Below are 20,825 nucleotides of genomic sequence, written 5' to 3'. Positions count from 1 at the left end.
TCTTTCGTCGGAGAGTCAGATTTTATTCAATTTTCGTTTCTCCAATCTCTACGGAGACTTTCGTTCTTCCAGAATTTTCTTCTTTTTTTTAACGAACGCCTCGACGAAGGATCTCTACAACACCAGCCATAACAGCGAGAACTCGTTTGATACAGTTTATCGCTAGAGAGCTAACACATCGTTGGGCTTTTGCACACTTAGACTTGATATGACAGATTTTAGCTTATCTTTTTGTAATATTAAGTTACAGGTGCTTCGATAGATCTCTTTCTCGATCGAAGAAATCTTAACAAAAGAACGATAACAGTTCGTGCTTTAATGCCACGACGAAAGAAATTTTCTATTTTAACGTTTCGATATTTTGATGTTGCGATAATTTTAATAAGAATGGAGAAACGATACGTTCGTGTACAATTTTAATATTTTTAATCGGCAGAAATGAAGTCGAAGGGGTAGAAAAGCTATTGAAAAAATATTTGAATAGTTTTTCGTCGAAGCATCTGTAAGTCGATCTTAATTCGATCTATCGAACGATGGCCCGCGGTTGGTTCGATCGTAACGTCGATTAACATTTATCAACGGCTGGACCCGCCAGCAACATCAAAATACAATTTCTCTTGCCAAGAGGAAACATTGAATTATAGGCTCGCTCTATCAGCTCAAGATCAACTTCAATTGACGACTAATTAGACTCTTTGGAAAGTTTCACATCCATCACGATCACGACAGACACTACGCACGACGATTAATTCGCTTCTAAGTTTCTCTTTGTATAGAGCCTGGTGTCGTAATATCTTTAAACATTATCATCGATTCACCGCGTACGAAATATCTTTCGTCAAACGAAATTTGAATTTATCGTATCGTTAAGTCACATATTTATAGGAATTGAAGCGTTCTAAGAATAGCGAGATTTGTAAAAGAAAGGAAGAAATTTTGATAAAAAGAAGGAGAAAATATTAAATTACGAACGACTAAATCAGACGTTTGAATATCGTTGGCAGATAAACTGCGAATATCCAGAAGTTTCACAATTCTATGAAAAAAATTGAGAAATTTGGATACGTAATTTTTGTACGTTATGTACATCGAACGCATGAAACGTGAGAAACGTTTGCATCTTTCGATTTCCTAGAAACGCGTAGAAACGCGCAATTTATCGATAGATAGGAAAATGTCACTAGATTCTAGTGACTAAAATCGCTAAATTTGCTGATACACGTAATTGAATCAGCGCACCAGGCTCCGATTTTCCATTACTTTATTGACTATGTCAGAACATCGATCTTGCGTCGCTTATTCATAATTATAATATAATCTTCGTTGGGAATTTTTTTCATTTAAATTGCACAGCGTGACGCGACTTTTCACTCGCCTCGCATACACGACGCCGGACGTTGCCTCTTCAAAGTATCGTACGGTGATACAAAATAAAGAATAGTTTAGGCATTTAGATCGCTTAGGAAATTTCACGTCTGTAGATTATTTAACGGTTTCCTGACTGAAATCAAAATACGTAGCTAAATATTTACGAACGTAGTAATACGTTTTTTTTTTAGCGAGTATAGAAATGCGGAGAGCAATAAAATTAGTAAGGAAAATTTAAGACTTTGGAGATTTAAAAATTAGAAGATTCGGTAGCTCGAAGAAATTGGAGAAGTTGAGTTAAAAAATTGATAAAAGTCGAAAATTAAGAAATTTGGAATTATTACAAAATTTGAAATGTTAAATCTTGATCACGCTTAACACTCGCAGGAGTACGAACACGACACGGTTCGAGGCTCTCTGGTAGAAACCGAGTCGAAAAGAAATTTCTTTTACCAGCTGCTTCGCAGTTTAAAAACGCAGTGAATCGTGTTCTCGTCGCTGTCAGCCGCAATGCTGGCGAAACGTTGGAAACAGGTTCCTTTTGAGTTTCCACCCGAAAGCTTCGAACAGTATTACGTAGAACTGTGCTAAGTGTGAGAATCCGCTCTGCGACAGCCACAAATCTTTCAATAAACGTAAAGTCTCGATAAACGTAGTACTACGTTCTGTATTGGAAATATTTTCAATAAAATATTTGCCATTTTATCGAGAAGGATAAAAAATCGTATTACTACATTTCTCACCGAATGAACAGAAAATTACAAAAGAATTCTGTAGTAACACGTTATTGACTTATAGAACACAGTTGCGGTTGCTTAGAAGGTATCGTTAGTGCAACCATACGCGGCATTGTTTAGTCGATAAACACTATCTACTATCAGACCAAATTACACTGTGCAGAAACGCGTGTATTCTCTTATCTAAAATATTTTCAGAATATATATATATATATATATATATTTTTAAATATATATTCTATGTATATATATGTATAGGTATATATATAGAAGATGATCTTTACACGTGATTAAAAAACTCATTAATCGACGATTAATCTTGTCGATGAATTAGAGTTAAAAAAAGAGAAATGTAAAAATAGTGAGTCTTTTTTTCTCTTTTCTTCGAGTAGATTTCTTTCTCTTTTTTCTTTCTTTCTTTCGTTCGTCTTCGCCGTGAACTCGTTCGTAGAGACTTGCCGTGGTCCCATCTCGTTCTGTTTTTTTTTTTTCCAACGAAATTTCAGTACGAAGAACCCAGCCACGGTTTCGTTGTATCGAGCGTCTCCTATTAATCTTTCGTGTATTGACTAGAAGAATGGGCGTAACGAGCTGACAGCCAGATATCAAATTACCAGCTTCGAATGTGCGATCGCGTTCTTTTACTTGGTCAAATATCGCTCGAACAGATCGACGTGATTTTCTGGCAACTGGATATCGAAGATTATATTTTTCTTGGTACGTCGGAGTGGAAAGCTGGAGCGCGGGCTATTCGAAAACCAGGACAATCGATTGTGGGATCGTTTGTAAATTAGAAAAGTGGGAAGTTGGAAAGTTACTTGAAAATTTATTCAAATCGAACGCAAGCAGAATTATAGCTCTCTAAATAAATTTCTACGGATCTTATCCACTAATGCGACCACGTATCTTAAATAAAAAAAAACAAGACAAAAGAGAAGAGAAATTTGTCAAATTATACTTTCATAACGTCTTCCCTTTGGAGAAGCAATTTTCTAAATTACAATCCTCTTAGAAAAGCAATTCGTCGAATCGTGCACGATACTCAGTACTCGAGCGATTCCATTCTGCAGATATACATCTCCATTACGATATTTGACCACTGAATTAGTTACTTGATCCCAGAGCCTGTAAATTGATATGGCTGACAACTTAGAAGGATCATATTCCCCGGATTAGAATGCAATCGAAGCAGCTAATCAGAGAGAATAGCGAGATACGGCTTAAGTACGACACGCGCTGTAACGATGCTATTGTATATAGCGCGATGTATTGGTGAGATACATGGTGGAAGTTAGTTTGAGCTCACACGATTTCTCGCCTGCGTGTTCCACTCGCAACTACTCGACGAATCTTAGAAATCGATTCTCGTCGTCATTGGGGACGGTAGTCGGTGGATCGTAGGACAGGCAAACGGACAGCGAAATAATTTAACATCAGAATTGCCAACCTCTAAATACCATATCTCTAAATACCATGAAAATAACGATAACGCGGTATATACAGAGTGTTAAAGAAAAAGAAGTTCAAGACTTTGCGAGGAATATCGATGTCCTTGAAAAAACACTTGCGTGTTTCTATTGGGTTGGCAACTAAGTGATTGCGGATTATGCCAATGCCCCCTAATGGCAAAATCCGCAACCACTTAGTTGCCAGCCCAATATTAACGACAAAAAGATACATTTTTTTCCGAATCCAAGTTTCCAAACTGCATTCCAACTTCTCCTCTCTGAATCTTCTAACGGTTAAGTAGTGTACAGATGATTCGACTGTTTGGAAAAATACTATGCATAGGATCTTGATCTCTCCTCTCGTCTTCCACTTCAGACACGATATTATTTATATTTCCAATGAATTTGCCTTGCTTCTATCGATCGGAGAAAGAACACGGAGCGATATAGGAAACGATTATTATCGTCTGTCTGCCTCGTGTCTATAAACATGATTTCTCATTGCAACGTTGCCACAACTATCGTTCGATCGTGTTTTCGTTAAAAAGCTAAATTCCTTTGAATTTTGATTCCTTTGAATTCCCTCTGAGAGTTCGTTTGATTTCCTCCGCGTAATTTTGCATTTTCTTTATTTGCTTTTGGATTTCTTTCTTTCCTCAAATTTTTTTTTTTTTTTTTGCTTCAGCAAAGATATTACAAAGCTGAATCCAGAAGCTGATTACGTCACCCAAAAGACAGCGTATCCTTTTCTCATTTACCGTCATTTGTCGCCGTTCGAAAATTCTTCGCACATCCGGAAAATAGGAATATTTTTTCCCCTACAGAAAAATGTTGTTCTCGTTGCAGAAATTCTCTCTCGGTCCCTATGGACCGTACGAGATAAAAAGATGGTTCAGACGTCGACGGTAGGCGAGACAGGTCCATCGAAATTACCATTCGTCACAGAGCTGATTTTCTCCTCGTTGCTATTGCTGTAGATATTGCTGGCCTTGGTTGGCTCACGAGGACCATCCAGGAAATAAGTGACCATGCTACCCTTGCCTTTCACCTGAATGGTACCACGACAGGTGAGCGGATATCCTTTGGCGATTAGGATGTCGCGAACTTCCTGGGTGACCTGAATCCCATCCAATACGCCTGTAGACTCCATCCTCGAGGCCACATTTACCGCGTTACCCCAAATATCGTACTGCGGCTTTCGGGCGCCTATCACCCCGGCGACGACCTACATTGGAACAAGTTCAAAAAAAATATATCATCCACTGGGATTTCTTCCCGGACAAATTTGATTTTTACTCTGTACCCGTTTTTCAAATGTTTTTTTTCTTTCTTTTTTTTTAACTTCTATCGTATACGAGGAAAGGAGGAAACGTTTGTTTACTGGGGCTTTTCTTTTGTGGAAATTTAATTTTGGAATCTGGAGAAATTTTTCGTTCTATGGTTCACCGTATATGAAAATAGGTTCTAACATTTGCTTAATGGGGTTTCATTTTTTTTTAATTTTATCGTATATGAGGAAAGCAGGAAACGTTTGTTTCCTGGGGCTTTTCTTTTGTGGAAATTTAATTTTGGAATCTGGAGAAATTTTTCGTTCTATGGTTCACCGTATATCAGAATAGGTTCTAACATTTGCTTAATGGGGTTTCATTTTTTTTTTTAATTTTATCGTATATGAGGAAAGCAGGAAACGTTTGTTTACTGGGACTTTTCTTTTGTGGAAATTTAATTTTGGAATCTGGAGAAATTTTTCGTTCTATGGTTCACCGTATATGAGAATAGGTTCTAACATTTGTTTAATGGGGTTTCATTTTTGTTCTTTTTTTAAGTTCTTTCGTATATGAGGAAAGGAGGAAAAGTTTGTTTACCGGGGCTTTTCTTTTGTGGAAATTTAATTTTGGAATCCGGTTCACGGTATATCAGAATAGATTCGAACATTTGTTTAATGAATTAATTTGTTAATATTCGATTTTTGGTTTGGATATATTGGATTGGCAACTAAGTAATTGCGGATTTTATCATTAGGTAGAACCGAAAAAATCCGCAATCACTTAGTTGCCAACCCAATATTTACCACGTTTTATTGTTCACCAGGACAGTTTGAAAAATTGGTTCGTCGAGGTTAGCCAATTTTTAGAATGTAGGAGATTTGAAGTTTATTTCGGAGTAGAGGAATTTCAGGGAGTTTGTCTAATACTCATGTTCTGTTGAAGTTCATAGAATTTTGCTGAGTGTTTAGTTCTGGACGAAAGTAGATGTTTCGATGAGTGTCGTACAGCTAGTGCGAAATTGATCGACGTTACCGGTCCAATATTGATGCCCACACGCAACCGGAAGTTGTTAAAGCTGTGTTCGTTAACAGACGCCAGCTGTTCGCGTATCCTGAGCGCGTAGTCTGCCATCGCGGTTACGTGTTTGTAATCTTTCATGTCGCAGGTGTTCTTCGTTAATCCTACCGAAAGAGTACAAAGGAAAATTCTCTTAGAAGATTAAAAATTGCCGGGCCTCTGTTTTCTCTTAAAATAAATTGCCAGGAAAATGCTCCAACTCTTCCGATAAAAAGATTTACAACGAGACGCTTGCACAGATTTAACGCAGTACATTACCAGTAACGTAACATATACTTTGAATCGCTGAATATTCGGCAATGAGAAAATGTGATCTCTTTAAAAAATACCCAAATCTTCCGTAAAAAAAAAACTTGCAAAATGTTTCCCAATGTTTCATCACGAAGAATTCAGAATTTTCGAAAAATGAAACAAACAATACAAGAAACTAGGTCGCGAAAGATTTGCCGAAGAGATTCGAAAATATAAGCAAAAAAATAAAAGAAAAAAAAAACAGTATAGAACAGACTGGTAGCCCGTGACACGGAAAATACGTAATTTGTTCCATGAAAAAGATAAAGCTGGTCCTCTGTTGGCATTAAAAAATATGTAGCAATAGGAGAAAGGAAGAGAAACACAGGAGATACGACGTTGCGAATTTTAATCAGTGCCTCGTTGAATAGTGTAATCGGGTAGAGGAGAGGTGTACAAAAAAAAAAAAAAAAAAAAAAAAGGGATAGCTGGTGGTGTAAGTTCTCACCGGATGCAGCCATGTACGTGGCACCAGTGCTCTTGATCTTCTCGATGTATTTGTACGGCTCTTCAGCTAGAAGCTCGTCGAAATCGGCGATGATCTCGTTCAACAGCCTGAGACACTCGACGCCCTCGTTATTCGCCTCGAGCTCCACGTAAAACTCGGAAAAGTTAGGTATCGAGGCGAACATTATGCAAACGAAGTCGCACTGCTCGTGGTACAATTCCTGCAATCGTTAATTACATGGAAGAATGTCGATAAGCTGACGGGCAGAGAAGAGTCGCGATCCAATTAAAAATATGGGGACACCCAATTTCCCACTATGAAATTGAATACAGTTCGTTTAACTATCAGAGTTGAGATTTTCAACGCTTGTTTTTCTAGTTTCTATTAAGTGGCAGATACGAGATACCTTCAGTAGCAGAGATATTAGTTCCATAGTTTACTACAATTACGATAGAGGAAGTCATAGATTTCGTTGGTCTTCGCGAATCCTAATTATCGCCCGATAAAATTTATACGATTTCTTTTGTATAAATATTATAGATTGTTAACGTTCTTACGTCTGAATTAACCGTAGATAAGAAGTGGGCAGCCACGTGTTCCGGAAGTATGTTGGCCAGCAGCTTTTGGTTGTAGGCTTTCAGGTGCTCCATTTCTTCTTTCTCCTCGGTTGCTTGCAACTTCCATAAGAAGTCCAACCTGCATTTACCAACATTTTTCATTCGTCATTTTTCCCAATTCGAAGAAACAGCGATTGGCAGGAATGTTGGCATTTTATTTCAATTTGTAAGCTTTCCAAAAAATTCACCCAAATTTAGAGAAATGATCGTATTCGTAAGATTACGATGAAACCGTTACTTGTTAATGGGTCTGAGTATTAATTTTATTGCGAGTGAAAGGTATTACCTGTAAGTAGCTTCTGTGTGTTGGGAATGAGCAATGAGACACGTCATAAAGAAAATCACCAGAACACCTGCTAACCATCTTCCAGTCAGTTCTACATCTCTTTCGTGTATAGCTTCGTAGATGCTGATGGATAAATAGCAAGCGACTACTAGGCTTAGTATAGCTACTTTGAACACCGATGTTAAAATCTGATAGACAGCGCAGGTTATCATAACTAGCATCACTAGTACCGGGAAAAGCTGTAACATATATCATACGAAATTAATGTGTTATTACGTATAGATGCAGAAATCTAGGGATAATAGGGCCACAGATACAGGAATAGCAATAATAGGCGTTTTAAATTACAACCTGGCTCAATCAGATTTGACTCGTTTCGACTTCTCTTCGCTAGGTTTGACTCATTTACTTGATTTAGCTAGCTTTGACTCGCTTTGGTTTGGAATTAGCTAGGTTTGACTGCGTTTGGCTCAACTTGTCTAGGTTTGAGTCACTTTGGCTCGATTTTAGCTGGGTTTGGCTCAGTTTGGCTCGACTTTAGCTGGGTTTCACTCAATTTGGCTCGAGTTTAGCTGCGTTTGACTCAGTTTGGCTCGACTTTAGCTGCGTTTGATTCAGTTTGGCTCGACTTTAACTGGGTTTGACTCAGTTTGACTCAACTTGTCTAAGTTTGGTTCACCTTGGCTCAACTTCAGCTGGGTTTGACTCAGTTTGATTCGAATTAGCTAGGTTTGACTCAGTTTGATTCGAATTGATTACGTTCGGCTCAGTTTGACCCGATTTGTATAGCTAGGTTTCACATAATTCGGCTTAATTGAACTAGGTTTGAATCGGTATGGCTGAGCTGAAGATCTCAAACAAAGTTAAGTTTAACTAATCCTAGGCTCGACTCATTTTGTCTTCGATTTAAAAGTGTTGTCCCGCTCGAATTAATCAGCTTGCATCAATCAGCTCAATAATAATAATAAATAGCTCATTTCGCCTTCGATTGATGGTACAGTTTCACTAGGATTAGGTCAGAGCAAGCTTGATTTAGACTCGTGCAATTATCTTTGAAGATCCATACAAACTTCATTAGTGTAAACTCGTGTAAAGTGAAGTTAGATTAAAGCACAGAGTCATCGAATCGCGTGCATGTGCATGGAAACGATTTTGACGTAGCTTGGGAACGCGGTCTGAGTTGCACACAAGTAGCAGCCATCGCGTTTCCGGTTAATCCCGAGTTAATTCAAGGTGGAGCTTCGCGGCTGGGCACATCGAATCGATCACAGTTACTTACGTCAGCAAAGACAGTGTAATAGCAAACATCGACGGGCGTGTCGATACTCTGGAACGTTACGCTTGAATTATCTGGCCACTCGGTCAATGAAGACGTCACGTTCCCACACACGTGACCATCTTCCAGCGTTACCTGCAATCGAAAAACAAATCAATCGGTTTCCATCGCGTTTCCAATTTTTTCCTCCTAAAAAGTTCCTCTTTCTCGATCGAACGATCGGTGAAAATGAAACCGAACCATGTAAAATGCAAAATCATCCATCGATTGTCCTATGTTGTGTACTTTTAATTGTCCTTTCGATTAGAAACTGGCTTTTCCAACGTTTCCCTGCGCTCGTCCACTAACATGTATTTTTATATTTAGCTGCTTGGCAATTTTTGCCACCCACGTTCCAAATTTAAAACTGTTGCTATAAAAGGTCTATCTCGAACAAGCTCCAAATATATCCCCAGCTATTTTTAAATCAGCCTCTTACCGTGTTTGCTGAATTATTTGACGTGCAGGAGTCGAGGAACGACGTATGGTTTTCGCTACGCTTGACCTTGGTTTCATCAAGTTTGGTATCATCGCGTCTTTACATATTCGTACTATATATACTTACGAATCTAATCGTAATGTTCCAAGTGTTTTCTAATATCACCTTGACGAAATGTACGTTTCGATAGAACTTTCATTTCTCGATTCCTCGATTTCTCTAACGAATTGTATGTGACACAACTTTGTGCAAATAGCTTCTATCGGGTTGGCAACTAAGTGATTAATCTTTCAAAAATAATTAAAATTAAGAATAGTATTCTATTTATAGAAATTATTGCTCCAACGGAAGAAATTAAATCAGGATAATCTGAATATCGTCGAGGTATAGCTATTATTGAATTAAATTGAATTTTTAATCATTTTTTATTTAATATTAATCCAGTAACTAATGGATATCAACGAATTAATCTTCTAATAATTGCAAAAATTGCTCCTATAGATAAAACATAATGAAACATAGTATGTATCATGTAAGATAATATCAACCGATGAATTAGATAATATTACTCCTGTTAATCCTCCAATTGTGAATATTAAAATAAAACCAATTGACCAAATAAACGTAATATTAAAATTTATTTTAGATCCATGATATGTTGCTAATCATCTAAAAACTTTAATTCCTGTAGGCACGGCAATAATATTACAGTTTTATCAGTAGTTTGTATAAAAGTTCTACCTGTAAAATAGAAAAGAAACTTGTAGAGTTCTCTTAGTTTCATAATACCGTTAATACTCTATACGTGTTTTAATAGTTTTCTATCTGACAAGTAGTGGAGGAAAAATGGAATTCTAATGAGATCGTAGGCCAATGTCGTTCATATTCTCTGCCAGATCAATGGATTTATAGATTCGTCGATGATGGATGATGGCTATAGCTATCTATTTCATTATATATACCTAGTATTAAATGATGATCGATAGCCACTCTCATGAATTTTCTCCTAATAATACGGTGCGCGAGATTCTGTCGGATTTTGAGGAATTACACCAGCTTTTAGACAATACTATACCGAGCTGCTGGAATGCCTGCAATCGTTGATATTACAGTAGATTTCTTTTACACTGTACGTCCATGTCACTACGTGATAGGCAATACAGACGAAGCTAAACAACGAACGACATTCAGCAATATAGCGTTCGATATTCACAGTCTGTTAACAAATAGGCTACTTGCTCAAGCTATATCGTAAGCAAATTATTAGATGGCGTTGATAATTTTGCATCTCGATTGCCGAAATAATGCTATAGAAACACTAAGTTCCCGCTTAGAATTCATCTTAAAATAGTTTTATATTTATTCGATAAACGATTTCAAGGATATTCATCGATACGCTAGCACGTGTAACATCGATCCACATCAGAGACCAGGGCGCACACCGAGGGCAACATGGTAGCCAGATGTCTACGCATCTTTGGTGCGTACCCTCAATGGTCTTAAAGACCCACCATGGGTCTTGGCATTTTCATAGTTACGGTCCTTCAACAACCAAACGAGTATCTTTCGTTTTAAGTGCACCTTTACATTTATTGTTTGCTACGGGCTGACACGGGAAAGTTGGTTTTCCTCGCGTTCGGTATCTTCCGTTAGCAAGTTTCTCTGGAGGGCGGCTAAAACCCTTCCTGGTCCAGCAACCTTCTTATTATCCAATCGGAAGCGGTGTCTACTGCCCTCGCTTTCCTAACCAAAATTGTCATCAAGAAATCCGACGGTGCCGTGTTCTGAGACACAGCCACCCCTAGCTTTCCTCAGACACAGTAAAACTTCATTTATTCTGTATCCTTAGAATTGTCAACATATGTTTACCGGTTTCTATCCTTAGACCAGTCGCGTACTTGATTTTTACATACGCGTCAGTGTACACTCGATTGCGACTATTAAGCGCAAAAATAGAGTTTAATAAAAAAAGAAAGTTAATAGTTGTGCTTCGGCTTAACCTTGTTTTTATCATGTAATCCTCGAGTTTGCGCGACACACGCGTCTCAGCACTTCCTTTGTCTCATCTTCTTCCATACCAGACTGTTAACTGGCTGAACAGTTTACGTTCCTTTGTTTTCGAGACGCGCACACACATACTTGCACACACTCATATGCACACACATGTGTCACTACCACGCAGCTAATCTAGTGTAGCACATAGAATTATACGCATCTCAATAGACGGCTATCATTCATCGATATCTAAAACCTTTCTCTTGGTTTAGGTGGAAGAACCTAAAGAAGAGATAATGTGAACAGATTTATCTGTGTTTTCGTTACTAAGAAACTGCTTGCGAGTAATAAACATACGTCAACAAATGTCTGTAGTACAGCGATCTGTATTATCTTGGAGCACTAGCATAATGTTAGAACTTATAGTGTGTAGTACTGTAATAACGTGAGCTTACCAACGGTGATAAAGCTGTGGCGAAAGTGAGAAACACGACACACGTAGCTAACACCTGAGCGACTCCACGATTCTCGAACACGTGCACCGCAAAATCTCGCAGACACCGTGGCACTCTCTAAAGAAACAGAATTTCAACGTACATCGTCTACGTAGTTGAAAGATTTCATCTCTTCGAGTCTTCAGTTATAGTCTTATTCTCTTTTGAATAGATTGGCTGGAAAATCTCTGAAACGGTGTATTATCGTCGAAATAAATCGTTCTCGTTTGGTTACAAAACTCTAATATTCTTTAATTTGTAGTATTTTTTTTTTTTTGATAAAAATTCTCCAACGAAATTTGGAAAATACTGTCACTGAAAATTTGTAGGAAACCTAATAGTGCAACCTATCGTTCGTTTTTGTCATATTTTTCATTCTATTGAGCTGGAAACTAAGTGATTGCGGATTTTGTCATTAGGCGTTAATGACAAAATCCGCGATCACTTAGTTGCCAATCCAATGCCTGGAAGTAATCGTGGAACGCGTAATATTTCGAGAGTACCGTGCCAGTGAAATTCCATAGAAATTTTCTCAATGATTTTCCTTCTTTCGTCGAAATTTTTCGTCGCGTGTACGGGACAAATACCGCGAATTATGTAATCGCCGGCGACGTATGTACGAGACACGATTAACGACCTCGGCATTGTGACCTGGAATCACGCCACGAATTCAAGGTCAAGAGGAAGTGGCAAGATTCCAAAGAGCGAACGCGATCGATTTGCTCGCGATGCACGTTGCAACGCGATTCCTCAAATTCGTTTGAAGAATTCTTTTCCTCGCAGATAGCGGAGAAGGACGATAGTCTGAGCGAAAGTCTCACCTCGTTCTTCTCTGCCAGTAGTATCCCATTGATCGTGGCGATGATCAACGTGCTCACTGTCACACAAGTGTAAAAGTATCCGCTCCTGAAAAATGATTCAATTTCGTAACCGTTATGAAAGCCTCTGGAGGCTTCACTTTTGCTCGGTCAATAGAACCGTTTCTGTCGATATAGAAGCACTTCGAAATACGCGGATACAGGACCGATACGATAACAGATGGTAGAATCGTAACTGAAACCAATATCGGTCCTTCTACACAACCTTTCTCATTTCTAGCTGTTATATATTTTTCTAACTGCTATTATCCTATTCCTGACGAACTATATCAACAGAAACCATGTTCGATCTTCTAGCAGTGGCTGTTCAACACGTAGCAGCGACATGGAACCGAAAAATTTGGAAATATAATTTGTACGGGAATACGTTTCGATTTACGCACGTCCTTGTTGAATTTCAGTAGAATCGAAATAAAATGGAATTTACCGAAATCCCGATCGCGTTACAAACTTTTGAAAATTATTGGCTTTCGATATGATGCAAAGCGACATTTGGACAAAGCCTAGTTGATCGACGGTTTAATTAACAGAACGACAGAGTTACCCTCGTAGAGTGATCGCTATGGCAATCACGACGACCATGTAGACGAAGCCGGAGCACACGAAATATGCCGAGAGCATTCTGTCCCTTTCGCGCGAATACTGCAACAAATGGTTTACGAATAAATAGTTTCTTCTTCTTCGAAATCTTCGCGGATACATAGCACTTTCTCAGTTTTCTTACGAACAAAACCCTCGAATGTTATTCCGTTTAAACAACAGTAGATTAGGTCACTTTGATTTAACACGTACGAGCGGCGTGCGCCACCGGTGGCTCACGCTCGAGTCTCCCATTAGACGGCGTGTACCACCGGTGGCTCACGCTCGAACGTTCCATCGGACGGTGCGTACCAGCAAAAAACGTTTAAATAATATAAATTTAGCGTACATTAATTGAAAAAAGTAGGATTTATTTAAACAAATAACCATTCGATGCTATAAACTTGTTACAAACACGAATACGAGCACAGAAATAAAATAGCAGCGCTAGTGTGAACGTGTTAAAAAATAATGACAATAATAATGAAAGAATAAAAGAAAGCCAAAGACGAACACAAAATGGCGTAATTTATTAGCCGATTATTAATTATTGCACGATCTTACGGCAGTAAATTATCGAGAGTCTTTTAGAGGAAAGATAAATTATTTCAGGAATTATAAATTAATACGAATCTTTGAAATAAACAGGAAGGGGACAAGAATTTGCATTTACCTTCCCTTCGACGTCGGGCAGGCGAAAAGTTAGGACAAAGGGCGTACAATACTCCGCTCTTAATCGATCTATGCTCCTGGCGTCGATTGCTCTCATCAGGTACTCGTTCACCTCGTCCTCCGGGTCCTTTTTCGCCTCGGTCGTCTCGCCAAACCCTAATCTGTCGCAGGATTAATAACCGATACAGAAAGGTCCGTACAAGAGAAACTTCTTACATTGGAAAACTGAAAATTCATAAATCAAACATTCGTCGCGATTTAAGTCTCGAAAATTTTTCTTTCGATACCCCGACCCCTGGAAATTATATCGTACGATCGATCATTTCACACGATCCGTAGAAATATATTTTGATATTTAAAAAATAACAAATAAATAAATAATGATATTTATTTAATATGATAAAATAGAAAAGAGTTAACTTTCCTATTAAAGATTCGTATTCCGAAGAAACTTACGATTTCGGAATGTACGAAGTTTAGGAAAATCCACGCGCGTTGGTCTAAAATTATTTTCACAAGGAGAAAACGTAAAAGGAAGAAGAAAAATGAAAAGAAACAATGAACCAGTTACTTGTTCTGTTTGCCGTGTTGCGAACCGTGTCCCATCACTCTCATCTCTTTCGACACGTTGCCATTCGCTGGCAAACCTTTCCTCAGCCCTGACGAGGGTAAGTTACCCTTATACGTGTCTCCGGGGACAATTAGGTAGGTTTTGATATCGTGCTCCTTCAGATACGCGTTTCTCTCACCCCCATGGCCCTCTTCCACCTCGTAAACGCCATCAAGACAGTCCAGTGTTTCTTTCGTGATGTGCACTCGTCTGTACAGAAATAATCGCAGCTCGTCATTTCCAACACCACGGTACAGTTCATCGATCGAGGTTTTTGAAAAATAAATCACAACTTTCTGTCTATCAGCTTCTTCGAACGGATTTTTACGTTGTTAACCCACATACGATTGCCACGTTATTAATCAATATCATTAGCAATTGAACTGTCGATTTTAATTATATTGAAATCATACTAGAGACCTCAGGTGTCCATTAACACTTTGACTGCCACGCGGAAATCACATGTTTCGCTCAGGACGCCACCGGAGTATTTTTATTATTCAAAGCGTACAATAGGAAAATAATAGTAAGTTGATGATGTGAGACAACGTTCTTCCCCAATGGAAATTGGTTTCCCAATGGTCGCTTGGAAATTTCGTCGCTGAGGGAAAAAGAGAATAGGAGAGAAACTTGCCCCGGTATTCCGCCGCTTTCCATGTAGTTGGCCAGGGTGACGTCGTTGCTCCAGACGTCGAACTGCCACTTCCTCAAGCCAAGGACCCCGCAATGAACTCTGCCTGTGTGTATCCCCACTCTCATGTTCACGTTCACCGCACCAACCTCTCGATATAAACTGGAAAAGTTTATCGTCAAGTATATCGAGAATATCATCGCGATAATCGGATTTCCATTGGTTCTTTCGAAATAAAATATCGCGATCTCTTACTGCTAATTAAAGAAAAAAAAAAAAAAAAAAAGAAGAAGTATCGTTACAAAGGATAATTCGTTTCTCTAAGTATGGTTGGAATGAGAAATTATAGTATTGGGTTGGCAACTAAGTGATTGCGGATTTTTCCAGTACCACCTAATGACAAAATCCGCAATCACTTGGTTGCCAACCCAATACATATATAGAGTGTTCAAAAAGTTGTGACTTCTCTAGAATGGAGAACTACGGTCTGTTACTGCGAGTCACAAACGATTGTAATTACAGAGGATGGATTGTTTCTTTGAAATTATTTACGTAAAAATATGAATGAGAAGTTATACTATGTACAAGGTGTTTCAAAAGTCCCCCAGTCTAGATCAGCATGTCGGTGAAAGTTGGTTTAATGTAAAAAAAAAAGTCAGCGAATAGAATTGTGTTTACAGTGAGAAACAAGTTAATTTTCAGTGAGAAATCGCGGTACGTAGGCTGCTTAAAAAATTCTCGAATGTCAGATCCCGTTGGAAGCTTGTTGCAAGCGAAAAGTTAATTTCGTTTCTTTCTCTCAGCTGCGATTGTAATTCCGCTTATGGACTTCATTTTTCCTGCAAGTGGATTAAGCGTAGATATGATGGTAATAATTATGATAGATACGATGACAAAGACACGATGGCAAATTACGACATACAGGGTGTTTGAAAAATTCCTCGGACGTTGAACGTACGATCAGAGATCCTCGTTGAAACTAAACAGAGCTTTCCTTTCTATTTCTTAATCTCGTGACTACAGGTAGTTTCAAATTACACGGGTAGCTTGCATTTTCGCAGAATTATCGTTTAATAGCGTTTCCGTCGTATGATAGAAGAAATGGCGGGGCAGAAGAAGCAGGTTAGAGAGAGCGTTTTAAGAGCCGGAAACAGAGCAAACGAGTCAAAGTAGACCGTAGACTGTCGAGACGTGGATTCTCGTTATGAGACTGAAAAACATCCAGTCTTGTCAAAGGAATGATTTCCTTGGAGAATAAAAGGTTATTCGGAATGATGGTGGCCGTAGAAACGAACGTGGTCACTCTCGAGGATTCTATAATGACGATTTATAACGAAACAAATCGTAAATTCTTTTCAGAACGAAGCTCTCGAAAGAAGCTCGTATTCTATCTATTTTCCTTATAAAATCAACCGCGGCGCACAGATATTTCGAAGGATGTACAGCGAGCGTGTAGTGCGTTTCGTAAGAGACGCAAGCTTTTCCCGAAGGTTTAATTGCATTTCATTGCACGATAAATTCCCTCAACGATTTATTAACGATCTTCCCAAACATCTATTTTTCCCATCTATTTATAATTTTCTTGTTAATTTGTATCGGCAATTTTTCTCAACACTTTACCGACCGATAGCCGATTAATCGGATTTTTATCGCCCACGCTTACCGACCGATAGCCGATTAATCGGTTTTTATCGCCGACAATCTTTCTCATTATTCGAGCAGTAATTTGCTATTTAGTACTAAGATACCTTGCTCAGTCGCGTCAATCGCGTTGCTTCGTAAGCTGCCACGGTTTTATAGCAATTTGAAAAACTGTCCGTTCGCGATGGACGAAAAGAATGGTATTGGAGAGTGTAAACCGAAACAGAGCCGGCACCAGGGAGAATCCGCGCCTGAGCTGCCGGTCGGACGTGCGTGTGCTGTTGAATCGCTAGCGGTCGGTAAAGTAAAATTAAGAAATACCATGCTATCAACGACACAGAATATAGCACTGACTGTAGTCGTTATGAAGCGTAGCATAAGGGAAATAACATAGTGTCGCGTGTCTATATTCAAACTCTGGTCAACGACAGTTTCATCGACGAATTTTCTCCGGAAATAACGAGATACAATTTAGAAGGTGATAATTGTCAATTAATTCGATTTCCAGTGGCTATCGAGAATTAGAAATTTGAAATTAAAAACGAAAAAATGAAAAATTAAAGATTCGCAACAATTGCACGCGAACTATTTCTCACTGACACTGACTTAAAAATCCGAATGATCATCGTGCAATGGCAATTTTATGGATTTTAATTATTTTTTATTTCGATTGGAAAAATGCTTCGAAGCGTAAAAAGCCTTCGACGTAATATCACGTCTGTGTATTTTAACTATCGATAATTTCATCGTTGCAGCTTCGTCGATAGGAGGAAAGAATCAAACGCTATTGAAATCGTCAATGATCGTCATGAATTCAATTCGCGGCTGTGAAACCACGTCGTTTGATTGCAATTTGAAATTGGCTTGGCAACTAAGTGATTGCAGATTTTGGCATTAGGTGGTATTGACAAAATCCGCACTCACTTAGTTGCCAACACCACAGAGAAAGGATTTTCGTTGCTAATTCGTTAACAGTGTCGATTGAAGTAGAAATGATTTTGGTTAGCGCTTTGCAGAGGGAAAATTAGCGATGAACGTGTTAAGTTGATGAAAAGGGTGAAGCAACGAGGCTCGTGTGATGATAGGTCAGTGATTAAAGCTATAAAAAAAATCGGATGCACGTATAGCAATTAATATGACAAAAGACTCACGTAATGGCGCTAATCATGTCCAAACCCATTTCCACGCAACAACGAGCGTGATCTGGTCTCGGTTCCGGAAGTCCAGAGACACAGTAATAGCAGTCGCCGAGTAGTTTGATTCGAAGACAATGGTGCTCAGCCGCCAGCGTGTCGAAGCTAACAGTAACAAACAGATTATAGAATTTCCATGCGAATGATTCCTCCATTAATTAGAATAAATCTTCAATTTCCAAAGAACACTGAAGCAAAGATTCGATCGAAACGTTCTAACGTAAAATCAACAACTCGTATAATTGTTTAACGAAATAACGAAAAAATATGACGAGCAGCCTTGATACAAAATTTTAGTAAATTATTGATTAATGAAATTCTAATAAAAAAGAAAAATACATAGCATAGGAAAAATAGAAAAATATTAAAAATAAATATAAAATAGACTAACCAGGCAAACAGTTTATTCAACAGCCTGACGACTTCCTCGGCAGTGCACTGATCCGACAACGAAGTAAACCCGCAGATATCGGCGAACAGAATGCTAGAAAATAGAACAAATGCAATATTATATATTCTTCGGTATTATATTCTAGTCGTTATTATATCAGCATGTTAATTGGAATTCGTAAGGGTAGTAGATGTCGTGCGACTTAACGAGCCTCGAGTGGCAGATACGCGTTACCGTAACGTATAATAGACGCGTGTGTCAGCCTGGTGTATAATAGAGTTGGATGCTCAGCTGTTTCGCCTCACTGAATACACCGTGCCAGAATTATTCAGTCAGATACGCGTGTCTATTAATTTTCACATATTTTATTAGCAATCTGATACAGTAGCCTGTCGTATTACGCGAATTTTTATATATAAATATAGCTATATATATATTGGGTTGGCAACTAAGTGGTTGCGGATTTTGTCAATACCACCTAATGACAAAATCCGCAACCACTTAGTTGCCAATCCAACAGTAACGAATTAACTGCGTTACATGGGTTTTTGTGTAAAGCAGTTAATTGTGTAACATATAATAGATTGTACGGTAGAATAGGATTGATTTGGACTGATAATTGTCTTTCTTTCGAAGAGTTTCCAAGGAATTGGTTTCGGTAGATTTCTATTTTCAATGACTCAGGAGCAGATACTGCTGCATTGTCTGTATACTACACAGTAGAAGAAGAGTGGTTTAAGCAGACAGGCTTTTCTTCCTTTGGCAAAAGGAATTAGGTTTCGCTAAATTTTTGATTGAAACGTCTGAGATGTTAATACAATTGGTCTAATATATAGTGCAGTGTAATTGGTTTCCAGAGACAGACGCCTTTCTATGGATGAAGGAACTAGCTTGGTACAAGTCTTATTTTAAATAGTCGACGGGTAAACGTGCAATGAGCTGAGCGCTGTATAGTAGAATGTGATCGATTTGGTCAGACATGTTTTCCCTTTTTGAATAGGAAACGCTGTTTGGTGGATTTTTATGGTAAATTATTACGCAATGAATACAGTGGTTTATTATGCAGTAGAATATGAATGAGGTCAGTAAATAGGTTTCTTTTAAAGAAGAAGAACGTCGCGGTAGAATATGGTTAATTCTTACAGAAAGAATCCCTTGCATTGGAAAAACTAATTGAATTCGATGAATTTGTAATGGAATACATTTAGTTAGTATCGTACTTTAAACAAACTTGCTCCTTTGAAAAGAAGGATTTAAACTCGGTAAATTGTACGTAGTATTATTTACGAAGACTTCAGTTACCAACCTTACGGGAAAATTGACCAAATTTCTTTTGGAATATCTTTATCTTTCAGACAAGAAGTCTCAAACCTCCGAGAAAAAGCTCTCAAACCTTTAAATAGAAGCTCTCAAACCTTGAAATAAAAGCTCTCAAATCTTGAAACAAAAGCTCTCAAACCTTCAAATAAAAGCTTTCAGACCTTGAAACAGAAGCTCTCAAACCTCGAAACAGAAGCTCTCAAACCTCGAAACAGAAGCTCTCAAACCTCGAAACAAAAGCTCTCAAACCTTGAAACAGAAACTCTCAAACCTTGAAACAGAAGCTCTCAAACCTTCAAACAGAAGCTCTCAAACCTTCAAACAGAAGCTCTCAAACCTTGAAACAAAAGCTCTCAGACCTGGAAACAAAAGCTCTCAGACCTCGAAACAGAAGCTCTCAAACCTTGAAACAGAAGCTCTCAGACCTGGAAACAAAAGCTCTCAGACCTCGAAACAGAAGCTCTCAAACCTTGAAACAGAAGCTCTCAAACCTTCAAACAAAAAGTCTCAAACCTCTGACCGAACTATCTCAAACCTCCAAACGTGCAAGTCTAATTTCATCGACTTAAATGTCCGAAAGTCAATCAAACTGTGCAAAAACTATCGTCAATCACGATCAACCTGAACTTTATAACGACGCTAAATCTCTGAGATATTTCTTCTTCTCTTTTTATTTTTTTTTTTTGATATCTTCGCGTTTGGATACTCGAAGCGGTACTCACCTGACGTTCTCGTGCCTTTGAATGTAAATTTTGTGAAACATGGTATCTTTCGGCTTCCCTGCGATGTCTGCCTTCATCTCCATGGCTACGTGGCGTGGCAACACGCTCAATAGAAGCCGTTCCTGCAAAAAAATCAGAGAAAATTCGTCGTCGTTCATCGCGTACAGCCTCTCGTCTACGACGTTCGAACAGCAAAGAGCAAGGGGAATGCAATTTCCTCGCATCGCACGGGAAATTCATGGTCCCTTCCTCGCATACTTCGCGCAAATATCCCAAGGGATTGCCAGATTAGAACCTTTCTTTTTTTCTATCATTTTCTACCTTTAACAGCTGTTCGAATATATCTATTTTCGGTATTATCGGTCGTGCAATTGGAGAAATTAAAAATTATAAATATGAAAGACG

General features: G+C 38.5%; 1 protein-coding gene across 1 annotated transcript in view; it reads right to left on the bottom strand.

Annotated features, from left to right (window-relative positions):
- Positions 1-4,229: 4,229 nt before the first annotated feature.
- LOC117242346 (adenylate cyclase type 6) overlaps positions 4,230-20,825 on the bottom strand; it is a 91,395-nt gene continuing 74,799 nt past the window's right edge. The window contains exons 8-22 of the mRNA XM_033508913.1: positions 20,421-20,542; positions 18,379-18,471; positions 17,946-18,092; positions 15,157-15,315; positions 14,484-14,732; positions 13,914-14,073; positions 13,206-13,303; positions 12,605-12,689; positions 11,745-11,861; positions 8,820-8,951; positions 7,541-7,779; positions 7,195-7,333; positions 6,638-6,857; positions 5,854-6,002; positions 4,230-4,778 (exon numbers count right to left, since the gene is read on the bottom strand). Of these exons, the coding sequence (XP_033364804.1) occupies positions 4,446-4,778; positions 5,854-6,002; positions 6,638-6,857; positions 7,195-7,333; positions 7,541-7,779; positions 8,820-8,951; positions 11,745-11,861; positions 12,605-12,689; positions 13,206-13,303; positions 13,914-14,073; positions 14,484-14,732; positions 15,157-15,315; positions 17,946-18,092; positions 18,379-18,471; positions 20,421-20,542 (2,442 nt within the window). The 3' untranslated portion in view covers positions 4,230-4,445. The remainder of the gene's footprint in view (positions 4,779-5,853; positions 6,003-6,637; positions 6,858-7,194; positions 7,334-7,540; positions 7,780-8,819; positions 8,952-11,744; positions 11,862-12,604; positions 12,690-13,205; positions 13,304-13,913; positions 14,074-14,483; positions 14,733-15,156; positions 15,316-17,945; positions 18,093-18,378; positions 18,472-20,420; positions 20,543-20,825) is intronic.

This window comes from Bombus vosnesenskii, unplaced genomic scaffold, assembly GCF_011952255.1.
Source record: "Bombus vosnesenskii isolate JDL3184/JDL3185 unplaced genomic scaffold, Bvos_JDL3184-5_v1.1 scf7180000016274, whole genome shotgun sequence".
In the NCBI taxonomy this organism is placed as follows: Eukaryota; Metazoa; Arthropoda; class Insecta; order Hymenoptera; family Apidae; genus Bombus; species Bombus vosnesenskii.
Note: the sequence above shows the minus strand (reverse complement) of the source record. Positions and strands in the feature narration are given on the sequence as shown.